Source organism: Canis lupus, chromosome 22 (assembly GCF_003254725.2).
Source record: "Canis lupus dingo isolate Sandy chromosome 22, ASM325472v2, whole genome shotgun sequence".
Lineage (NCBI taxonomy): Eukaryota > Metazoa > Chordata > Mammalia > Carnivora > Canidae > Canis > Canis lupus.
The window spans coordinates 28,748-53,632 of NC_064264.1; the positions used below are offsets into that span (position 1 = coordinate 28,748).

Here is a 24,885-nt window from a genome sequence, read left to right on the forward strand (position 1 = left end):
CAAATAATCCAAGAAGAATTTCCAGACTGTTCATCTTGAATACTTAATTCACAATTCCCTTAACTCTGTTTCATCTTCATTCAGCATTTATTTTCTTGGGATCTTTCATTTGTGTGCCAGCGTGAGGAATAGATGTAAAGGAATGGGACAGCATCTTGCTCTCAAGGAGCTCGGAGTGTGGTACAGGAAGTGGACAAGCAACTAGGGTGGCAGGGCTGTTGATCAGATGCCTGCCCAAAGTGTGAGAAGATCCTGGTATTGGGTTTTTCGTTTTCCCTCCTACCCATTGTGGACCATGGATGGACTTCCTGTCCTGAAGAAAAATCACGGCACCAGAACATTTTTCTGTTTCAACCTCTCCTGCATCCCCAGTTGGTACAGTTCTCTTTGCGTCTTTTTCTGATTCCCAAGTATGTGTTCTGTAACTTTGAACTATCTCTTGAACTCAGAACTTTCAAGCCACAGGTGAACTGTGGACCTCATTATTAAATTGAAAATCTACTTCTCAAATTAGTGGCTAAGACTAGTAAAAATTTCTACTCAAGCTGAACATTTTTATTTTCTAAGGCCTGCTGAATACCTTCAGAGGAAATTTAAAGCTCAGCAATATAAACTGAAAGTGCAAAAGCAATTGGTAAGTAAAATTCCAATTATTAGGGGCGATCAGGAATTTCCTGCTCACAAATATTCATGGGTCCTTAAGTCAGAGTGCATTCCACATAGAGGATCAAGACTATCCTCCACCTTCTCCAGTTTTTAGTAGCTAAAGAAGGATAATGAGAATGTGCTTGAATCAGGGTCTGGGAAGCCTGATTTTTTTTTTCCTCTGGCTCTATCACTTGCTGTGTGACCTTAGGCAGGTCGTACAAGCTCTCTGAGCCTCAGTGTCCTTTTTTAAGTGACAGTTTGGGAGTAGACAAGCTTGAAAGTCCCCTTCAGTGCTACAATTCTTTGTGTCTATTTTATTAGAATTCTATACATTTTTACAAAGTGATTTTGTATTTTATTTGAAGTGAAACTCAACCTTTACCCTTAAGTATAGTGTTACAGTTCTGGGGACAAAGGAAGCTGGATAGTCATCCTATTTCTGTTACTCTTATTTTGGACTGCTCAAGAGCTCTAGTTCTATTCCCCTACTTCACGGTGGTCAACTTTTACAGAACTTTATTTTATTTTATTTTTTTTAAACCTTTTTTTTTTTTTTTTTTTTTTTTTTTTTTATTTATGATAGGCACACAGTGAGAGAGAGAGAGAGGCAGAGACACAGGCAGAGGAAGAAGCAGGCTCCATGCACCGGGAGCCCGACGTGGGATTCGATCCCGGATATCCAGGACCGCGCCCTGGGCCAAAGGCAGGCGCCAAACCGCTGCGCCACCCAGGGATCCCTTTTACAGAACTTTAATTTCACAATTATACTTTACTAGTTCAGAAAATGAATCCAGGTGTCTCACCTGATAGTGTAAAACATTGATTATGTAGGATAAACAACATAAATGGTTTTATTAATTTTCTTTACTTTTTAAAAGCTTCATACTTTAAATGAAGAAACTTCTACTGCCCACTCCCAAATAGTGAGTTTGATTCAGATAATTCTTGTTTAATGAAAAATATCAAAAGTCAAACGAGATTTCTAAAATGCAAGTACAAACAAAAAAATAAAATAAAATAAAAATAAAAAATAAAAAAATAAAATGCAAGTACACTTTATAAATCATTTTATTCAGTTGATAGGGTCTTTGTCCATCTTATGCTGAGTCAGATCACAACCAGAGACAAGAGCTAAGAAGTAATGGAGAAGAGTCTAGATTCCAGGACCTGCAGATCGGGAGAAACAAAATGAAGAACAGGTTAGAAACAGTGTGATTCCAGGGCCACCACTGTACCTGCATCCTTGTCTTCTGTGCTGCATAGGATATTATTTTTAGTGTCTACACTATGCCTGAGGGACAGCCCTCTTGCACAATACTTGGACACACTCACGTGAAGCTCCATGCTGAGAGTTTCAGGAGATACAAAGATATGGATTTGGGATCCCTGGGTGGTGCAGCGGTTTGGCGCCTGCCTTTGGCCCCGGGCCGCGATCCTGGAGACCCGGGATCGAATCCCATGTCGGGCTCCCGGTGCATGGAGCCTTCTTCTTCCTCTGCCTGTGTCTCTGCCTCTCTCTCTCTCTCTCTCTCTCTGTGTGTGTGTGTGTGTGTGTGAGACTATCCTAAATAAATAAAAATTAAAAAATAAAAAAAAATTTAAAAAAAAGATATGGATTTTACTTCCTCAGAGGATGTCACATAGCGAAGTTCATAAAGCTTTTGACCTTGGATTGATAAAGCCATTATCCACCACTAACATTTTTGAAATTTGTATTAGTTTTCTAGGGCTGCCTTAACAAAGTACAACAAACTGGGTGGTTTAAAACAACAGAAATGTATTGTCTTCCAGTTCTGGAGGCTAGAAGTCCAAAATCAAGGTGTCAGCCAGGCCATGCTCCCTCTGAAACCCGTAGGGAAATCATTTGCCTCTTACGGATCTTTGACATTCCTTGGCTTGCAACTGTATGACTCCGTTCTCCGTCATCACATGGCATTTGCCCTGTGCATCTCTACCTTCATCTCTGTCTTCTTACAAGGACACCCATTGTGTTGGATTAGGGACACACTCTACTCCCCTATGACCACATCTTAGCTTAACCAGCTACATTTGCAGTATCACTATCTCCAAATAAGGTCACATAATAAGGTCCTGGGGGTTAGGACTCCAACATACCTTTTTGAGGGGACAATAAAATTCAACCCATAAAAGTGGGATATATAAAGTAATGGTATGCCATTAACACATTCTGGGTTAAATATAAAAGTGAGATTGCCCAAAGCCACCCTATCGCTCACAGGGAGGGAAGTACCACAGCTGAATGTAAGGCAAATTATCATCTTTAGGACTATGAGGTTTTCAAATTCCTACTGTGTATCACACATTCTTTAAATCCATAGGCTCTGTGGAGATTACTCTGTTCAGTTGTTCACCACCATTTAAAATTTTTGGATTGGGAATATTTTCCAGGAATATTGGAAGCAGTTAGAGGAAATATGTCAACAGTACCACAATGATATGAAGGAAATTTAAAAGAAGATGGGGAGTGAACTGGAGCTGAATAAATTTTTCTCCTAAAGGAAACATGGTTCTCTTGATTTAGATCTAACTAAATTAAGCAGGTTTCAAGAGTGATGATCTCCTCGTAGAAAGGGTAAAATGTCATCATCTAAACTTTTAATGGGAAAGCAAACACGTAATTGAAGCTTTTATTATGGTTTACTTGAGACCACCCACGCTGGTGAGGATATCTGAGACTCTCAGTTAGGAATGGTTGTTATTAAAAATCCTCATTCACTGTCTTCTTCACGAATCAGTTAATACTTATTGACAGAGCAGCTACTTTACACCAGAACTAGATTAGTTGCAGAAAGTAAGTCCCTGCCCATAAGGTAGGGGCAAGAATGAGCATTTATTGAACTCAGCCATATTGGCATAGCCTCACATGCAGGGTAAGGCTCAAAGCCTGGGTAGGACCACATTTGAGTGTAGTCGACTTGAAAAACTGATTCCTGAAAAATCCCTTAAAGGTGCCACATTGGACACTCATTCTTCCATGTCTCGGGTCACTGCATTTCCAGTAGAGCTCCGGATGAGATAGCTGGCCTATGTTTGTAGACCACGTTTCGTGAACATCTAACCACAGAACCACCCTCATTGCCCTGCAGTGCTCCTCCTGTAAGAGGCCTGTGGTGCTAAAGCCGGCCGAGGACACGGCAGGCCCCCGGCTCATAGGCACTGAGTAGACTTACTGGACTTGGTTTCTTTCTCCCCTATCCGCGACCCCCAAGGGCGTACAGAGGAATCAATATGGGGGAGGTGAACCTATGCTACAGTTCAATTGCACATACCGGGAGTCTTCACATACTTTAGCTCATTGTACACACCACAACAGGGAAACTAAGTAACTCATCCAAAGTCACTTAGATGTTACGAGGTGGACCAAACACCCAAACATCTGATTTGAAGCCTCTACTCTTTCTAACATATGCACTTCTGCTCACGAAGAGTTGGAAAGACAGGACACACGTGTTTGAGCAATGACTGAGGAAGATTGACTACAGTTAAGCTCAGGAGTTAAGGATGAGCCAGGGGAGAGTTTTCATGGTCTCACCCAGTCCAGGAAGAGGAGCAGAGTTTGGAGGGGCAGAGCCGAGGGAGAGGGCGTTCTTCCGGAACCCTGCAGAGGTTCACGTGGTACTGGAGGTGCTGGAGGCAAGGGGACTGGAGCCGGTTCTCTTCAGGGCAGAGCCTCGGTTAGGGTGGAGAGCCTTGAATCGTCATCAGCCTTGTTTTTAAGGCAGGTCTGTGATGGAAGGATGATGGCAGACTTTTCTAGAGAGACCATGGAAGATGCATGTGGGGCCTGCCCAGGCTGCCACAGGGGAAAGGAGCCGGGAGGAGGGAGCTGTCAGGCCACTTCCTCTGATGGCCCCTCAGCAGCAGGAGGAGAGCATTTCCTCACCAGATCCCACTCAACACTGGCCACGGTCCCCCTGTGGACTTCAGAACTGACTCAGAACTAACCTGACTGACTGCGTATGATTTGTCTTTTTAGGAGGACCCCAAAATAAGTCATAAAACCTATTTAGTGAAGAAAAGCGACCCACCCGTCCACTGATAGGCACCTGAGGAGGAAGCTCCTGTGCAGCTGATGGTCGTTATTAGATGATGATGTGTCCTCCCCAGAAGTTCGTAGCCCTCACCGTGCAGGGGAGAAGCGTGTGTGAAAGTTCTTAAAAACTGAGCCACCTTGGCTCTACCCCAAACGGTGGGGCGGGGGTGGGATGGGGTGGGGGCAGGCATCTGTTTCTGGCAGCTGGCCAGGTGACTTGGTGCACAACCAAGTTTGAAACCTGCTTTGGAAAAAAAAAAAAAAAAGAAAAGAAACCTGCTTTGGTGCGTGTATGAGTGTTCAGGGTTCTGGAGGGTGTTCGAGTCGGGGTCTCAGACACCTAGGTCAGAAGTCTGATGGTTAACGTTGCTCTACTTCAACCTTGCATTGAAGCTTTTTTGTCCCTTCTGGAAGGTTCTTTTACCTTCTTCTTCAACATACCATGAAGGCTTGGTTAAGGGCAGGTGAGGGGGACCCATGTTGGGTGAAGACCAAAAGGGCCCCTGAGTGTTTTGCCTTGTGAAAGACCCTGGGACCTTCCTTGATGTGATGCCGGGGTGCTCTAAAGTGGCCTGGCTTGGGGGATGGGGCTCAGGAGTTTAAGATGGTTGTATTTTAAGGAAAATAAAGCCATAGGACACTTCTTCCAGAACTGAGACAACCAGACTAAACTATCAGATCAGACTGCTAACCTCACAAAGTAAGATACAGAAGTCACGTCCTGTTTCAGAGTTCATGATATCACGCGGCAGAAAAACACCCTTCCCAGGGTTGCAGGGCGAACAGGTCGTAGTGAGCCAGACCGACACATCCCGTATGAGAAGTACCCACAGAGGAGACAGTTCTAAGAGAGAGATGATAGAGACCTCGTGTAAAATGGTGGAGAAAAGAGAGCCTTAAAACACACACACCAAGGAGACGCCTATGCTCCTGCCTGGAAAGGGGTAGTACCGCTTACTAAGACCGGGAAGAGTGGGGAGCAAGCTTGTGGTGGGGAGGCAATCAAGGGTTTGGACATCAGGTGAGTTAGAGAAAATCTGAGGGATTCCACGCCTGCCTCAGGACGCCTGCTTCACTGCTCCCCCGGCACAGAACACGCTTTCCCCAGACCTTCAGATCACGAGGTGCAACGTCATTCCAGGGGTTACACCAAATACGGAGATGGGCTTTTCCTGCATTCCCATCATCTACTCCTCAATTTCTATGCTACTACCCTATTTCCTTTTAGCACATAGTACTTTCTGAAATTATGTTGTTAATTTAACTCATCTATTACTACTCTAGGTCCCCTGTAGGGACCTGTGGTCACATTCGCTGCATGAACCCATGGTGTGGGACAGTGTCTGGCCTATGGTGGGTGCTCAGTATGACTCTGTGGAATGAATGTCGAAGTGAAGATGATGCTAAGTAGGCAGTTGAGTATGTGAGCCTGCAGCTCAGAGGGGAGGAAAGAGCAAGCCTGGAGGCGCACACTGCAAAGTCCTTGCATAAAGGTGCACTTACATCCACAGGAACTGCTGGAACCTGGGATTGAGGAAGAAAAGGGTAGACGGCCCAGGACCGGACCCTGACAAAGCTCCGAACTCTGACATTCCTGGCATCTACTTGCACAATCTTCTCTTCCTTGAAATTGCACATCAATTTTTAGTGCCCTCTTCTTCCTTTTTACTATCATGAGCAGTGCACATGTTTTCCTGATTACAATCATAATTAAGATCTATAAACCTCTTAAGGGAGTGATCCTGTAGCCAAAACTACTTTCTTAAAGAAATAAAATCTTTAAAAAATAAAAAAAAAAGAAGGGCGCCTGTGTGGCTCAGTGGGTTAAGCGTTTGCCTTTGCCTCAGGTCATGATCTCAGAGTTCTGGGATAGAGCCCTGCGTGGGGCTCCCTGCTCAGCAGGGAATCTGCTTCTCCTCCCTCTGCCCCACCCTACTTCTCTCTCTGTCTCTATCTCTCAAATAATTAAAATTACATTCTTGAATTAGATTAGGTTGTACTGGACCAAAGTGACAAGCACTGTCACATTGTAGAATTTTCCCCACTTGCAATGCCACTTGCAATGCCATTGTATTAATATTTCAAGTTAATGGATGCTGTGTCCAAGTTTTTAGTGAATTATTATTAACTTTCCTTAACAAAGGCATGTTTTTATTCTCAAATTAATCATCAGATCCAATCCAGAAGTCAAGTTATATAAACAGACCATGCTGTGAATTCAGGGATTGTGAAACTATCAGTTTGATCAATATTAAATGCTAGATATTAATTTTTCTCTAAACTTGCAGGACATTGAAAGAGACTTGAAACAAATTAGAGTTCAGAACATTAAGGAAAATAAAATTCCAGAACAAAACTGTACAGTTAAGGTAATAAATATTTTGTCTTGCAGTGTCGTATTAAATGACTCTTTGGGGGGGTTCCCACCTTGCAATCCGGGTTGCCTACAGGATTTTTCCCTCTACTATTTTATGGAATTGCCTTATTTTGTGATGTTTGACTAGTGGTTTTAAGTATCTGTAATGTCAAATAGGAGTTGTAATTTTAGCATTTTTATTGGATTGCTAAGCTAACACTATTTTCGTTGCTTTCTTCTAGAGAGGGGTGAAGCTTGAAATTGGTTTAAACCAATGTACTTCTGATGAAAACACCCTCCAAGAGGAAGAGGTATGCCATGAAGTATTTATTTCCATTAACAGGTATAAAAAAAACGAATGTCTTAATAGCACATTTAATGAAATTTTTCCACTGGCCATAGGGAGAATTTTCTTAAATGTTCCTAGAAGGATCTCTGGTTCAAAGGAGTCTTCCAAAATGCTTTTTATCCTTCCATTCTTTTTTTCATTGAGATAATTCCCTTATATGGATTATTCCAATTTAATTTACTTTTCTTTTATAAAATAATTATTTTCTTCATAATATTAACTTCTCCTTTATTGCCAAATTAAAATAGAAGACTTAATTGTAGTCAACAACCAATATACTTACTAAAAAAATTGAGCGGATACCCTGAAACCATGCACATTTATCTTAGGTCTTAATTAGCTATTGACAATTTTGTGTTGGTCTTTGGATGAATCTCAATTATACACTTGAGCTCTCATTGACACAGTGATAAATGCACGAATACAGTAGACTCAAGTCTCATTTTATTACTCGTATTCAACATCCCTTTTAATCCCACTTCTTACCAGACCTGCTAACAAATACCAAAATCAACTGGTTTGTGTTACCATTTCACCTTCTCTAACTTTGCCTTTTAAATTACCAAAAGTTATGTGTGTGGACATATAGGTTCTGTATCACATCTGATACTCAATTTCTTTCTTTCATGTCCTTCATTAGCTAACCATTTTTTAATGTTATCATTTCTTTTAGATTTTTTTGTTTTGAGTAGACTTCATGTTTTAGAGTAGTTTTGGGTTCATGGCAAAACTGAGCAGAAGGTACAGAGATTTTTCCATCTATACCTGGTCCCCTCACATGCACAGCTCCCCACCCACCCCCATCCCCCACCCCCACTGGGATGGAACATTTGTTACAACTGGTAAATTCAGATGGACACATCGTAATCAACCAAAGTCCATAGTTCACATTAGGGCTCACTCTTGGTATACATTCTGTGGGATTTGACGTAACAACACATATTCACCGTTACAGTACCATGAACAATAGATCCACTGCCCTAAAAATCCTCTGTGCCCTGCTTACCTTTGAGATTTGTCGTACCATTTTGCCACACAGAGGCTTCTTTGAGTGGTGGTTGTTGACTCTCACCTCTCTTTTAAGCCTTAGGCATCTTAGCATCCCAGGCCTAGGAGGGTCGGAGGGGGCCTGTTTCTGGTTGGGGTGGTACATCCACAGTCCTTCTATGAAGCCAGGCACTGAGGTAGGCCTGATCGTATAAAGGAATGGAGTCAAAACGTTTTATCTGCCGGGGTGTTCACCCTTGGTTACTTGATGCTTTGATGTGCTTGAAACAGAATGATCATTTTAGTGTTGATTATGGTGTATTAGGAGCAGTTTTCGGGACCCAGTGGGAACATTGTACACTTAAAGCAGGGCTTTCTATAAGGTGAGATAACTTTGAGCGTTCTATAGAACGGAACTGCCGCAGAATAACATCGAAGACAGGAAGTCTGGTTAAAATCAAGTTGCCATATGATCATTATGTGATTGTCACTACTGACAAGGAGAAGAAATAAACACACCCGTTTCTATCTTGTTCAAACATCATTCCAGTTAAAATGCTACTAACTTATTTGTTTAATATACATATATTGCATATGTACCGTATGCCTTGGTAACTGTTTATTACTGGGAATGCAAAAACATTTTTCAACATATTTTTTTTTATCAAAATATGGCTTGTTGTCGAACACTGTGGTATTGCTTTAGGCAGTGGGTGTGCAAAATGAAACTTTGACCTTTGAGAATGGCATGAAGCTTAAGGAATATAAATGTGTGAAGGAATATGAAGATTATACAGACAAAGCATTTGAAGAGCTCTGCTGTCCAGAGACAGGTACGTATTGTGCCCCTCGAAAGCCGTAAGTGAGAAGGAATGTTTTATCAGCAATCCGTCACAGCCCCCCTCCTCACTCACTTGCAACCCCATTGTCACCTACCCCGGCTCCTCTGCCACCAGAGACCCAGCCCTTTGCTCTTGCTCTGAGCTGCCCCCAGCCAGCCACTCCATGCCATCCACTTTTCTCATTATCTGCTGGAAGCCTCCATGGACAAATCCCATTGGCCTTGCAGACTCAGCATCTGTCCAGTTGAATTTCAGAGCTCGTCCTTCCCATCGATCCTTTATTTCGGGTACTGCCAGCAGCGGGTCGAGAGTTCCTGCTGCACAGCCAGGGTGGGCTCTCCTCCTCCTTCGCTCCCTCGGCCCCTGGTCTGGGGCTCTGTTGTCCGCAGCGATATGGTGTGGTAGTGAATGCATGGACTTTGGAGGCAGATGGGAGTTTGGATTCCAGCGGGCACTGCTACTTTCTGATTGTGTGACCTTTTACAAGTGATGACAATGCTCTGAATCTCAGCTTCCTCCTAGGAACGGGGATGATAGTACTTGCCACACAGGCTTATTGTGAGGACTAAAGCAAAACTTGATATATGCAGTACCTGGCACATAGTATGTGCTTAATAAATGCTCTGTACCTCATTGTACTGCCTTATTCTCCTACGTGTCCTTTTCTCTAATATTTTCTCCTTCATTCTCTATATGGCTGCTGGAGTTATCTCATTATATTATTCTTCTACTTCAACTTTTTTTTTTGGATAATACCTGCAGGATTCCCCATAGTCCATTCCACATAGTGTCCTATTGAATGCTGTGGGGCCTGATCCTGTGGTGACCAGCACCCCTCTTTCCTACCACTGATGACGGGATCCATATAGCCTCCTGGAGCAACCCTCGCTCTAACAGCTGTGTGAGCATTTACACACCCTGGCTTGGCTCTGTGTCTTCTTCCTGGAATAATATATTTCACCTCATTTCCATCTGGAAAAACCTGTATTCAGTTCAGCAGACATCTTATGAGAATCTCCCATGTGCTTAGACTGTGCTACATGGTAGGGATCTCAAAGATGAATGAAAACTGGGTCGGCCCTCGACATCACCATGTGTCCTGAGTCAAAGAAAGGAGGCAGAAAACATGTTTTCTGAGTCCAAATACTAATCATCATTAGAGTGCCAGCTGGCTAGAGTCAGGGAGGAGCCCACTCCTGCAGAGCTTGGCATGCTAAAGAGCTTGGGCTTTATCCTGTGTGATGACTTTCAATCAAAGGGAATTAAATTCTATCTGTGATGGAGAAAGATCGTGCTGGCTACAGTGTCAGGATGATGTGGAGTAGCAGGACTGCAGGCGGGAGGATAACAGTCCAGGTGGGAAATGACAGGTGCACTGGCCAGAGAAGTGTGGTGAGAAAGATCCCAAGTGTGAACCACTGAGTGTCAGGGTTGAGGAAGAGAAGGAGGTCAAGGATCCTCCCAGTTTTCTAATTCAGATGGATGAAGCTGTCACCAACCAAATAGGTACACACATCACACAGAGGGAGGTCAGCAGACATAGGATCCCACTCTAGATTTGGGACAGATGGGGATTTAGGTCTTTATGAACCTCAGCTGGAGATGCTTAGAAGATGTTAGTTGTGTGAGACCAAAGCTCTGGGGCAAATCAGGGTTTCCTTAGCATACACAAGGTATTATAATCACTTTAGAGATGGTCAAAAATGCCTAGGCAGAGGAACTAGAGTGAGAAGAAAACGGAGCTTAGGACAGACCTTAGCAATGTTTAGACAAGTTTTGGAGAGATCCAGAGAGAGTGAAACCAAAGGAGGAGAGAAAGTTCTAGAAGGAGATACAGAGTTGGCAGCATCAACTAAAGAGAAAGGCCAAGTGAGGTGGGTTGAGTAACAGTCTATGGATCTGGCCACAGGGAGCCCTTGGCGGCCTGAGTGAAAGTGAATTCCAAAGTTATTCTTTGCTTCAGTTTGCTGGGAAGAGATCGCAAGTTGTAGGTCTCAAAAGAAATAGCTGCCTCTTTTTTTTATTATTAAAATAATTTCAGTTTGATACTGAAAATGGTCTTTTAACTTGTCTGCATTCCTGTAATTATAATTCAGGTTGAAAAAAAACTTTTCCATATGTTTTGACCATCCATGTCTCTTGTGAATTATGTGTTCTCATCCTTCATTTTTTTATCCGCTGAAAATGGCATTTGTTTTATCCTTTATAAGACTCTTTAAGTTAAAGCTTTACCTGTAATATGAATTGCAGGTATTTTTGTCATTTGGTTTTCAAATCTCATCTCCAGTAACAACAGCAAATGTGTGTGAATGTGTGTGTATGTACATATATGATTAGGAATAAACTTTATAAAGATTATGCTGAGCATGTGAAGAATACTATAAAAACTTACTGAGGTATTTAAAGATCACTTGAATAAATGGGGAGAAATAACACATATTAGAAATATTCTTTCCAAATAAATATATCATATGTTGCCAATTTCAATCAAAATCATCAAAACCACAAAAAGATGGGGACATCATGGCAGATTGGAGAATCTTGGAGACTCTTAAGCAGACAGATTTAGAAAAGAAAAGCAGTGAAGTGGTATATACACTTTCAAATATCAATATATATTCTATAAATTATAAAACAAGATGATAGGAACACCAGAATAGATAAAGCAGTGAAAAGAAGAAATGGTTTAGAAACAAACTCTAGGATGGATAATAATTTAGTGTATGTTGAAAGTGACATCACAAGTCAATGGGAAAGGAAGGCTCAGTCAAATAAATGCTGCTAGGCCAATTGGTTTACAATTTGGGAAAAACTGTGAAATCAGATCCTGTATAATGATACAACAAAATACATTTTTGAAAAACCAGAGTTTATATATAAAAAATGAAGTTACAGATTAGAAAATGGAGTAAAGGAACAATCAAAACTCTAAGGCAACCTATGGAATGGGAGAAGATATTTCCAAACGACACATCTGATAAAGGGTCAGTTTCCAAAATATATAAAGAACTTATATAACTCAACACCCATTATTCAGAAATGAATAATACAGTTAAAAAATGGGCAGAAGACATGAATAGACATTTTTCCAAAGGAGATAGATGGCCAACAGACACATGAAAAGATGTTCAACATCACTGATCATCAGGAAATGGAAATCAAAACCACAATGAGAGGCACCTGGGTGGCTCAGTGGTTGAGTATCTGCCTTCAGCTCAGGGCATGATCCCAGGGTCCTAGGATCGAGTCCCACATTGGGCTCCCCACAGGGAGCCTGCTTTTCCCTCTGCCTGTGTCTCTGCCTCTCTCTGTGTCTCTCATTAATAAATAAATAAAATCTTAAAAAAAACTACAATGAGATGTTACCTCACACCTGTCAGAATGGCTAAAATCAACACCAGTAGAAAAACAGGTGTTGGCCAGGATGTGGAGATAGGGGAAGCCTCTTGCACTGTTGGTGGGAATGCACACTGGTGCAGCCACTATGGAAGACAGTATGGAAGTTCCTCAAAAAGTAAAAAATAGAGCTACCCTATGATCCAGTAATAATACCACAAGCATTTACCCAAAGAATACCAAAATACTAATTCAAAGGGAGACAAGCACCCCAATGTTTATAGGAGCATTATCTACAATAGCTAAACTAGGGAAACAGCCCAAGTGTCCATCGACTGATGAATGGATGAAGATATGGTATTTATACACAATGGAGTATTAGCCATCAAAAAGAATGAAATCTGGGGATCCCTGGGTGGCTCAGCAGTTTAGCGCCTGTCTTTGGCCCAGGGTGTGATCCTGGAGAACCGGGATCAAGTCCCATGTCGGGCTCCCTGCATGGAGCCTGCTTCTCCCTCTGCCTGTGTCTCTGCCTCTCTCTCTCTCTCTCTCTGTGACTATCATAAATAAATAAAAATTAAAAAAATAGATCTTTAAAAAAAATAAATAAATAAAAAATAAAAATGAAGATAACAAGCGCCCGCGAGGCCCTATAGCTCAGGGCTTAGAGCACTGGTCTTGTAAACCAGGGGTCGCAAGTTAAAAAAAAAAAAAAAGAAGAAGATAACAGAACTGGGGCTGTGTGGGTAGCATAGTTGGTTAAGTGGCCGACTCTTAGTTTCAGCACAGGTCTGACCTCAGGGTTGTGAAATCCAGTCCTGTGCTTGGTGTGAAGTCTATTTGGGTTTCTCTCTCCGTCTCCCACTGCCAGCCCCAACCCACTCTTACTCCATTTGTCTCTCAAATAAATAAACCTATCTTTAAAAAAAAAAAAAAAGATAACAACTGATTGCACTTCCATTGAAACTGAAGTCAAATGCTCAGAGTTGCCTCAAGGAATTTGTCCGTTCCTGTCACTAATATTTGTTAACATTTAGATATACTGTCTAGTCTCTCACATGTTAATAATAAAAATGAAACAATTTTTAAGCCTGTTTATAATTTTGGCCTTCTAAGTTACGATCTATATCTTAGTTCGTTTGGGCCGTTATAACAAAACGCCCTTAACTCTGGGGCTTATAAACAACAAACACTTACTTCTCACAGTTCTGGAAGCTGGAAAGCCCAAGATCACGGCGCTGATGGACTTGGTGTCTGATGAGGGCCTACTGCCATGTTTCCTCTATGTCCTCACTTAGCAGCCCTGTGGGGGCTCTTTTGTAAAAGAGCCCTAAGTCCATTCTCAAGGGTTCCACCCTCATGACCTCATCACCCCCCACAAAGATTCCCACTATATCATGTTGGGCATTAGGTTTCAACATAGGAATTTGGGGGGAGGTTGGATACAAGCACTCAGCCTGAACAATCTGTATTAGGAGGAGGTGATAATTTCTGTGTTTCCGAGTGTACCAACAGATAGACTACCTCCAGATTTCCTAAGAACCATTTGGTGCAATTAGTTATTGCATTTTACTTTAAAATTAATGAGTTATTTTCTCATACCCAAAGCTGTTCATTCAAGATACTGGTGCTGCTGCAGGGAATGGGAGACAGTGGGATGTGCGAGCTCCTCAGACTGCTGGAGCTGATGGCTGCGGGTAACACTACCTCCACCTGCTCCGCTATGCCTGCAAGGGAATCTACACTCAGTCAGTCAAAGTTGCCCACAGAGGAGACAAGGCCTCAGATGCAGCTGTGTTGCTGGCACTCACCCTGACTCCCTAGTTCCCTTTTCAATACCATCCCTATAGATTTGGTATCAATGCCTTCAAAGATATTATTTTGGTATCTCCCTCACCTCCTGAGAACCTTGCCTGCTAGTTATCCTAGACAACTGACCATCCCAGGTATGAGAATATAAAAGAGAAAAGATGTAGAACCCCACTTTCCTTGCAGTGAGGGGGATTGTCTAAGGAAGGGCAGTTGGCTTGACTTGCCTCCCATGCTAGCCCAATTAGTTCCTTGGAATTTCTTGGAGGGGTTTTTCCGTCAATAAAATCCAAATTAACATACTAGCTATCCCATAAGACTTATAGTTAGTAGGGGATCCCTGGGTGGCTCAGCTGTTTAGTGCCTGCCTTTGGCCCAGGGCACGATCCTAGAGTCCTGGGATCAAGTCCTGCGTCGGGCTCCCTGCATGGAGCCTGCTTCTCCCTCTGCCTGTGTCTCTGCCTCTCTCTCTCTCTGTGTCTATCATGAATAAATAAATAAATAAATCTTTTAAAAAAAAGACTTATAGTTAGCAGTGCAAAAATACACATAAAATTGCTTTGTAAGCCAATGTGCTATTTAAATGTTAAGAGTGTTTAGAATATGATGATATTTTAAAACTAAATTCCTCTGTTTACATTTGAGCTTCTGGCATAGTCTTTGCACAGGAGTTCAGAGCAACATCTGGGTGTTCTTTTTACAGGTGATGGGGAATTTTATTATCTATTTCCTGTGTTCGTCTTGATAACATGAGGTTGGGAGAGAGCTAAAATCTATACCCATTTTATACATTGAAATATGACTTACAATGATAGCATTACGAACCACTGAAGTCCTCAAACTTGCAAGAAAGGGCTTGCAAACAAGATACAATGTAATCCGTCCTATGCCAAGGAGACAATAAGACCAGTTTAAAATAATCAAGTAGAATAGAAAATTTAACACACCAAAGTGGCCACTTTACAAAGCAAACAAGTGATTCTCCTACACATCAGCCACGTGATGTGACATAAGTCACTAAACTTTTTCTCTATCACCGTTTTCTTAGTGGTAACAGGAGGGGTGGGATTAGGTCACCGCCAAGGCTCTCACATTCTGTGATTTTAGAAGAATTCAAATGAAGCATTTTTATTTTCAGTAACACAGTCTCCTCTTCAGGTGGCCCAGGGATCATGACCGAAGGCGTTCCAGAAAATAGAAGACGGTGGCGGCAGGAAGCCCCAGGAACTTTAATGAGCACGTTGGCTGCAGCACATCTAACAAGTAGTTCATTTTCTGCCAGCGAAGGAGAACTGGGTATGCAGTTTATTTTTAAGAACATAACCAGGCCCCTGGGGGATTTTGTCAGAGACTTGGAAATGCAGAAAGGGTATAAAAATACCTTAGGCCTGGTGAGAGGGCTGGGGAGGTCTCAGCCTCGTCAGAAACCGATTTGCTGTGTCCAAGCCTGTTCGAAATGCCACTAACAAAAGACTTGAGCTTCCGAAAAGAGTGGAGTAATTTTCTTTAATGTGGTCAGTTGACAACTGCTGAAAATAAGTAGGGAAGCTGGCTTTGTAGATGATAAGCTGGTACTGCTTAGCTCTACCTGACAGTGTATTTCTGAGAGCTATTCAACAAATCACTATTCTATAGGCAATGAAAGTACATCACAATATAGTTTCTTGGCTTTTTCCTTTTGTTCTTTTTTTTTTTTTTTTGCCTCTGATTTTTAGCAAGATTATCCTTGTGTTTACTTTATGGGAAGCCAACAATCCTTTTCAAAAGTTTGAGGGATTCATGTCACAGGGGGATCTGGTCTTTGGTCAGGCATGCGGGTATGCCCTGGGACAAGTAAGGCCGCCTTAGGCAGGCAGGTATGTGCACAGGCGCAAGGTTAGGGAACGTGTGAAATTGTGGTGGCGAAGAGGCAGAGATACAAACGAGGTACACGGAGGCTGACAGATACTTACCAAGTTAAAGAACAATACAAAACTATGTACCACCCTGAGAATAATGAAGGTACCTACCACCCAAGAGGGAGTTTGCCAGTTGGTGAAGCCTGAACTTCGCAACCTTTGTGAAATCTTTGTGAAAGCTGCATCTTCCAAGAACGTCCCAAACGTCCTGGGCTGAAGGCAGTGCTCACTCACTGAGCCCCCCCGGGATCCCCCCCTTGAGACTCTTTATAATACTTTCAGATTACAGAAAGCAGTGTTTTGTCCATTTGCCCCCTTCTATTCTGTCCTGGGATAAAAGCCTTGTCCCTCACCTGGGTGGCTCTGTGGTTGGGCGTTTCTGCCTTCGGCTCAGGCCGTGATCCCAGGGTCCTGGGATCAAGTCCCATGTCAGGCTCCCCGCAGGGAGCCTGCTGCTCCCTCTGCCTGTGTCTCTGCTTCTCTCTGTGTCTCTCATGAATAAATAAAATCTTAAAAAAAAAAATAATAATAAGCCTTGTCCCTAAGGGTGGCGCTGGAGGCAGTGAGGAGGAAGCTATGGGCTGACCTGGCTTGGCCTGGAAGCCAAGCCCTGGGACCACAGGGCCAGGTGTGAAGGATGGCACTCACCTTTCAAGGCACGGAGGTGGTGACATACTTGGTTTCTTCTTGCATATGCTCCTGTTTTTCTCAGAGTTATAGAAAACTCTTCATTTGGTCTGTCATGCCAAATTAATTAGTTCACAAACTTACTGTATTTTTCCATGGATGGTTTTACATTGGGCATATACGAGCAATTTATCTGACCAACCTGAGATTGGATATAGGAATTTGCCTCCAAAGGTGCCTTTAAAGCCGAGGGCAGATGTTTTCCTTTGCAACCTGCTGGGGTGCTGACACCCCTCCCAGTCCAGCTGTGCTCTGCCTCTAACTGCTGTTGGCCTCTTGACTTCCTGTTCCTGGTCATCTTTTCTTATGTTACCTCAACCATCTGTACCCCCAACAGATAATCCTCCTAAAACAGATCAAATTCCTTTTCGGCTTAAAATCCTTCAAAAGATTCCCTCTTACCCTCAGGATAAAATCCAGTCTCTCTGTGACGATGGGCCTGGCCCATCGCAATGCCAGGTTGGCCAGCCCTTCCCCACTAGCAGATACTCCTCCACCGGCTCTCCCTGTTTAGAATCCCTGCCTCCTTCTGCCAGGATAATTCCTCCTGCAAACTACCATTTCTGTCACTAGGTGTCATGGGCGGTTACCCTTCTCTCAGTGCTTTTCCCTGTACCACCCGACAGGGCTTTCTTTGTAAAGGGGTCTGGAATAACGTTGATTCTTATGTGCTCTTTTGCATGAATGAGTGGAAGACCCTGTAACTCTACATGCTTCTCTTTAAACCAAAAAAATTCTACTAAGTCCTCAAGTTTGTTAGCAGATTCTGACAATTTCATATTCAGTCTCATGCTCAGATTCATTCATGCTCAAATGTTTGTTCAGTGCATGAAATAGTGACATTTCATCACTTTATTTAAGTTCATGTCATAAAAAGATGCAGGAGTTGACTTGAATTTTTAGTAATTGCTATGATAAACCTGGATCTCAAACTACTGCCTGTGTGCCACTGATGGGAAGCCACTGTTTAAATGATTAAGAAAGATCTGAGCATGTTATGCCTCTAGGTTTGGCCTCACATACCCCACAAGACACTGTGATTCTCTGATCATAGAAATAAAGTTCCCTTTAATTACCTATTCTTATTATCTTTCTTCCCCACTGGACCATAAGCTTACGAAAGCTTTGTCTTGATTACCACCCTGCTTCACCTGTCTCTCCCTCATGCCTAGAACTTAGCAGGTGGCCATCGTCTTTATGAATGAACATAAAACTGTAGCATGTTTTTAGTATTACTTTATGTAAAGGCATGTGATTACCCATATTCATATTGGCATCAAGTTGGATAGGGAAATTATAATGTGAAAAATAATTCTTATGACCATGTAGAATCTTCATGAAGACTTCCTGCATGTGTAAGTTTTAATAACTTTGATTGCAAGTCTAATAGGCAGTTTATAAAGGCTTTCAGGGATTAGCTATTGGGCATACATTTAAGCACGATTCACGTCCTTCAACATTCTTTAGCTTAAACTTCCAACTCCTTGAAAATAAATTGCTTTAATGCTTCTAACCCTGCATTCCATTAAAAAAATGAAACTTTATCAACTACCTATTTAATTTATCCTCACTTTAAGTTTAAAATAGCAAGACTTTGTAAAATCCTTTTCAACGACTTTTACTAGTATAAGCTACACTCTTTAGATAAGGACAAGTATTTTTTTTTATGTGTGCATAACTCATTCAGGTCAGTAATTTTGTTTGCAGTTTAACCACTCCAAGGGAATCCTTGGTGGGAAGGTAACCTCCATTTTTCTTGTAGAAGTTTTCAGGCCACATAGTTGCCTTGGTAACATCAGAGATGCACATCCTGATAACAGCTGATTTACATTTCTATAGTTAGCTATTCATTCTTTCTTCTATCCTGTTAAGCAAAAAATAAAAGCCTCCTAAAACTGTCTTCCTAAAACAGGAAAACAAAAACTATGATTCCCACAGCAGGTGGAATACTGAGGCTCCTATTAATTACCCAGGCTACCTCCTAGATGAGCTATATCAATCAATTCATTTATTTTATAATGTACTGTAGGAAATGATATAGGCTGTGATTTGGGGTGACACCTATTGATTAAAAATAAATTCCTACTTGTAGATATGTACCTAAATGGTCAGTTTACCAAAAGACAAAATAATAGGCACACTTTGTTTTTCATTTCATCATTGGAGAAAAGTTGCTATTTCTAATCCCACTTGTTAGCAGTGGGTAGGATTTTTTTCCTGGAGACCAACATGAAACACAGTTTAGACCCCTAGGAAGCAGATGGTTGCAGAGTGCATGTGGGAGAGGCAGATTCTGATAGGTTACCAAAATGAGCGCAGTCTTCACTCTTCCCTGTATTCCTGCCCTTTGCAATATGACTTTGCAGCTCCTCCGTCATTAAATGGCTTTTTTCCCCTTCCCCTTGAATCTCAACTGGCCTTAGTGATTTGTGTGCATGAGTAGGATGGAATAGAATGGTGGTGTGCCAAATCTGAGTATTCAAAGAGATGCTGCAATTTTTTTTTTTTTTGGACCCTGTCTCTCAACTAGCTCCAATTGGCCTGCTGGAAAATGAAGCCATGTGGAAAAGAGAGACAGGCCATCCCAAGAGAGGCCATAGTAGGCCAGCCGTCCTCCAGCTGGCCTGGCAAGTGACTGAACACGTTTGGCTGGGGTCCGCCGAGACTGGAAGAGTCAACCAGCTCAGCTCAGCCCAAACTGCCTAACGGCTGAAGAGTCACCTAAACAAATGGTTACTGTTTTAAACCACTAAGTTAGGCGGTGGTTTATTCTGGAAAAGCTAAGTAATGTAAACATATTTAGCAACATTCCTAAAGTGAGCAGCAAAAGAAGGCTAGATCTACATGGTTTTAAAGTCAACTTAAGAAGCCAGCATTTTTGGGATCCCTGGGTGGCGCAGCAGTTTGGCGCCTGCCTTTGGCCTAGGGCGCGATCCTGGAGACCCAGGATCGAATCCCACATCGGGCTCCCAGTGCATGGAGCCTGCTTCTCCCTCTGCCTGTGTCTCTGCCTCTCTCTCTCTCTCTCTCTCTGTGACTATCATAAATAAATAAAAATTAAAAAAAAAAAAAAAAGAAGCCGGCATTTTTAATTCTTTTGTGAACTCTTTATGTTTTTTAGATTTTAAGGAAATCTGTCTCAGCATTGCTCTTGATTGCACCAAGGTTGAAGTTATACAGGGGGGAAAAAAAAACCTGACATATTTTCTGTTTTAATGGAAATAATTCAAAAGTTTTACCTTCATGGTTGTTATCCAGTACAGGATTTGGGGTATAAACCTCTCATCATGCATATAGGCTGGTATGCTTTAATCTCTGTTATTTCTTTAACAGTGGGAACATTAAAACAATGGCTTCCTAAAGAAGATGAGGGGAATGTGGAAATGGCCTTTGGCATTGAAGTAGATAAGGAACAACCAAGATATGATGATGATGATACGTAAGTAGGTCTTATCTAGATGCCTGAATGAAGCATTGGTAGAAAGTTAAAAATGCTGTTGTTGAGACTTGGACCATAGTCTCAGAAACCTAGCTATAGAGATTAAGTTTTACTACACACATGGGTTTGTTTCTGGGCTCTCCATTCTTTCCCATTGGGATTGTTTCCTATCTCTGAATGAGTGATATTCTCTTAAATTACTGTGCCTTTACCATAACTTTTGGCATCTGGTAGGGCTATTCCCATACCTGCTTCTAGTCTCCTTATCCTTTTCTTCAAAATTATCTTAGCTATTGTTGCCCTTTACTTACCATATACATCTTCCACTTGTAAAATGTCATGAAAAGCTTTGCTGGAATTTTGAGGAGAATGGCATTACATTTGTTGATTGATTTAAAGCATTTGACATCTTTATGACCATATAGCTGAACATCCATGAATATAGTATAGCTCTGCATCTCTTTATGTCTTTTCTTAAAATATCCTTTAGCATTTTTGTAGTTTTAATCATGATAGAGGTACCATTTAACTTGGTGGTTGTTGCTGTTGTCATTATTAATGGGGTTGTTTTTCTTTTACTGTTTCAACTTAGCTACTGCTAGTGGATAGAATGCTATTGATGCTGTATCCTGTGTAACCTTGCTGAACTCTCTTATTAGTTCTAAAACTTGGAGTCCTTTGAGTTTTAAAAATTTTACACTTTTTAAATAAGCATATACTCACATGACTTCAAATTCAGAAGTTACACCCTTTTCGTAGTCTTCCTTCTATCTCTTTACGTCCACCACACAATTCTGCTTCCCAGAGTCAACCAATCGAATATGCCTCTTATGCACACTTCTCCTGAGGAATTCTATTAATCTGTAAGCCAACATGTAGACTGTGTATTCTTTTTTTTTTTAAAGATTTTATTTATTTCTTCATGAGAGACACAGAGAGAGAGAGAGAGAGGCAGAAACACAGGCAGAGGGAGAAGCAGGCTCCACTCAGGGAGCCTGACGTGGGACTCGATCCCGGGTCTCCAGGATCACACCCCGGACTGCAGGCGATGCTAAACCGCTATGCCACTGGGGCTGCCCTAGACTGTGTATTCTTTTTCTCTCTTATAGAAACAGATTGATAGTGCACATGCTATCCTGCAACTTCCTTTTATCATTTAACATTGTAGTCTGCATACCTATCATAATATACAAATAGTAGCATACATGCAGTTTAAATTCCCTGAAAAGCCAAGTATTAGGTCGAAGAGTATGTACATTTGTAGCTGGATATTGTCAAGTTGTCCTTCACAGAGGTTACATCTATGAACACTTCCACTGACAGAGTATGGAAGTGTCTGTTTCCTTGCATGTTTTCTTGCTTAGTGTGTTACCAAACTTTTGGATCTTGCACAACTGATAGGTTCAAAAATGACATTTCAGGTAAGTTTTAATTAACCTTTCTTTTTTGAGTAAGATTGCCTTTCCATGTGCTTAAGAACCTTCTTTATTTCCTCACTGGGGACAATTTTATTCATAGCCTTAGCCATTTAAAAAATTAGGCTACTAACACTGCATTGATTTGGGGAGCCTTTTGCACTTTAGGGAAATTGATCTTTTATCTATAATATGACTCTAAATATTTCCCCCCGTTTTTTATTTGCCTTTTCATTTTTCTTATAGCAGCTTGTGCCATGTAGAAATTTCTCATTTTTATCTAGTTAGGTTTATCAATGATAAGAAACAATACCAGGATTTTTTTTTTAGCACTTTTATGATTTAATTTTTTTTTTAGTTAAATAACTTATTCCTCTGGAATTTCATTCACATCACACTGCAAAGTGTGGCTCCAACTTTACTTTCCTCTAAATAACTTCTTACCTACTCTAACACTTTTGAAAATTTTCATTTTCACTACCAATTTGAAATGCCACTTCTATGATATACTACAGTTTTATATGTATTTACTTCCAATTCTTATTCTTTCTAGTTTAATTATTGTATTATAAATATATTGTTATATAATATGAATTATTATTTGGGAGGGCTAGTTCCCTTAAATACGTTCCTTTTTCAGTATTTTTTTTTCTCTAGTCTTTATTGCTTATTTTTCCAAGTGAATGTTAGAATCATGGAAGTAAATAAAGGAGGGAAGGAAGAGGGAGAATTTTCTCAGCCTGCTTCCTGCCAGTAGAATTTTGGAGTCCAGCAGACTCATTTCAATTAGGATTATCTGTGTCCCTTTTGGTCCAACCTGGCTATGTTTCTACATATATATTTCTTTCAAAAATTTTGTGGACCTCTGTAAATTTTACTGGGATTCACTTTATTAGACAAAAGCCAGATCCACAAATCCTTTTTAGACAAGTGCTTCTCTGTCTTGAGCTTTTGCCTAGATTCTGAAGGACAACACAATTAAGCTCCCTGGAAACCCTACTGTTTGATAATAATCTTGAGATTCATCCACGTTGTCCTATGTATCAGTTGGTCATTCCTTTTTATTACTATGTACTATTCCATTATATAGATAGACCATAATTTATTTATATATTCACCTGTTGATTGATAGTTGGGTTGTTTCTAGTCTTTGGCTATTATAAATAAGGCTGCTGTGAATATTTATGTATGTCTTTGTGTAGACATAAATTTCATTTCTCATGAGTAAAACCATAGGAGTGGATGACTGAGTCATATGGTAGGTGAATGTTTCACTTTAAAAAAGACCTGCCAAGGTATTTTCCAAAGCGGTTGTGCCATTTTTACAGCCCATGAACAGTGTAGAATTGTTCTCATTGCTTGATATGGTCAACTTAAAAAAATACTTGGATGGTCTGGAAATGCGGATATTGAGAAATCAACATTAAAATTAATAGTAAGAAATCATAATACTCTGAGGTCTCTAGAATAAATAAATATGTAACATCCTGGAGGGATATAGCCTCAGTCCAGGCTATGTTGAATTTTGTCATTAAGGCACTGGTGAACATGAGTTTACAACTAAAAATAGAATCCACTATGAAAGAGAGCATGCGCAACAAGTAGCTGAATTAGACCATAAAGAATTCAGATAATACAATTATCCTATGAATACTTAATATTTATATAATAATTAAAATTGTACATTTAAAAATATCTAGAGTAAGGAATGAAAACATAAGAAAAAAGCCAATCTATCAAGAGCAGGAAGATTTGATAATTAACCAAACAGAGCTTCCAGAAGTGAAAAAGAATCTGGTAGAAATTAATATTCAAATGACAGTTTAAATACAGAATAGGTGCAGTTAATGAGGGAATTAGTAACTGCCAGAAAGACTTGAAGTAAAAAATATTGGGAAATGTGAGAGAGGAGTTAAGGGTCATGAAGGTCCAATGTGTATCTAAAAGGAGTTCCAGAGGAAGAGAATCAGAGAAAAGCAATATTCAAAGCAATTAGAGCTGTGAGCTTTTTATAGTCATTGAAAGCCATACACTGTGATCTCTGAGCAATAACCAAGCAGGAACAGTGAAAATAAATTCACACCTAGACACATCATACTTCAAACTGTAGAGGAATGAAGACAAAGGGATGATAGCTTAACAAATAGGAGCTTGAATTGCTGGTTCACCCCAGATGCATGCCCTCCGGTTTTAATGAGGTCCTCCATGGTATCTGGCAATCCTATGCCTGGCTTGCTTCCCTCCAAACCCTCCACCCTGCATATTCACCCCCATTCACCTCAGTCTTGTCCTGGGACCATGCCTCTACTTCACGGAGCTGGTATGTGGTTTGTAAATGGAATGGTCTTGATTATCTGGTTCCAAAACGTCTTTCTATCCACATAAGTCCTCATTGCTTTCTCTTTTCCTGACTTCTTCCCCAGACAAAAAAAAAAAACTGTCTCCCTGCTGAAAGCACATCCTGGCACAGGCGCTCTGAATCCCAGGCTTTCTCAGAGAACGTGTTCGTATTATCTGTCCTCCTATACTTTTTTTAAAGATTTTATTTATTTATTCATGAGACACAGAGCGAGAGAGAGAGGCAGAGACACAGGCAGAGGGAGAAGCAAGCTCCATGCAGGGAGCCCGACGTGGGACTCGATCCCGGGACTCCAAGATCACGCCCTGGGCTGAAGGCAGGCGCTAAACCGCTGAGCCACCCAGGGATCCCCTGTCCTCCTATATTTTTAATGTCTGTTACCTACTTTCTCTCAGCGTATACATGTGCCCAAATCTGTCCCTTCTTGAGACAACACCAAAAAATCATTGCCCTCATTTTCTCAAGTTAACGCTATCCTTTCAGAGCCAGGCTTCCCTCAAAGGAGTTTAAGCTTCTTATCATCACTTGTTTACCTCCTACTGCTTGCTTGCTCTCTTTCTTTCTTTTTAAGATTTTATATATTTATTTGAGAGAGAGAGAGGACACAGGTTACAAGTGAGGGGGGAGGGGCAGAGGGAGAGGGAGAAGTCGGCTCCCCGCTAGGTAGAGGGCTTGGTGTGGGACTCGATCACAGGACCCTGAAATC

At 41.3% G+C, this 24,885-nt stretch overlaps 1 protein-coding gene across 1 annotated transcript in view; it reads left to right on the plus strand.

Annotated features, from left to right (window-relative positions):
- Positions 1–24,885, plus strand: part of NEK5 (NIMA related kinase 5) — a 38,400-nt gene that overhangs the window by 12,243 nt on the left and 1,272 nt on the right. The window contains 12 exon segments of the mRNA XM_025478093.2: positions 568–634; positions 1,732–1,857; positions 3,058–3,142; positions 4,644–4,744; positions 6,991–7,071; positions 7,301–7,369; positions 9,101–9,231; positions 13,351–13,361; positions 14,194–14,248; positions 14,250–14,320; positions 15,540–15,677; positions 20,300–20,405. Coding sequence (XP_025333878.2) covers positions 568–634; positions 1,732–1,857; positions 3,058–3,142; positions 4,644–4,744; positions 6,991–7,071; positions 7,301–7,369; positions 9,101–9,231; positions 13,351–13,361; positions 14,194–14,248; positions 14,250–14,320; positions 15,540–15,677; positions 20,300–20,405 — 1,041 coding nt within the window.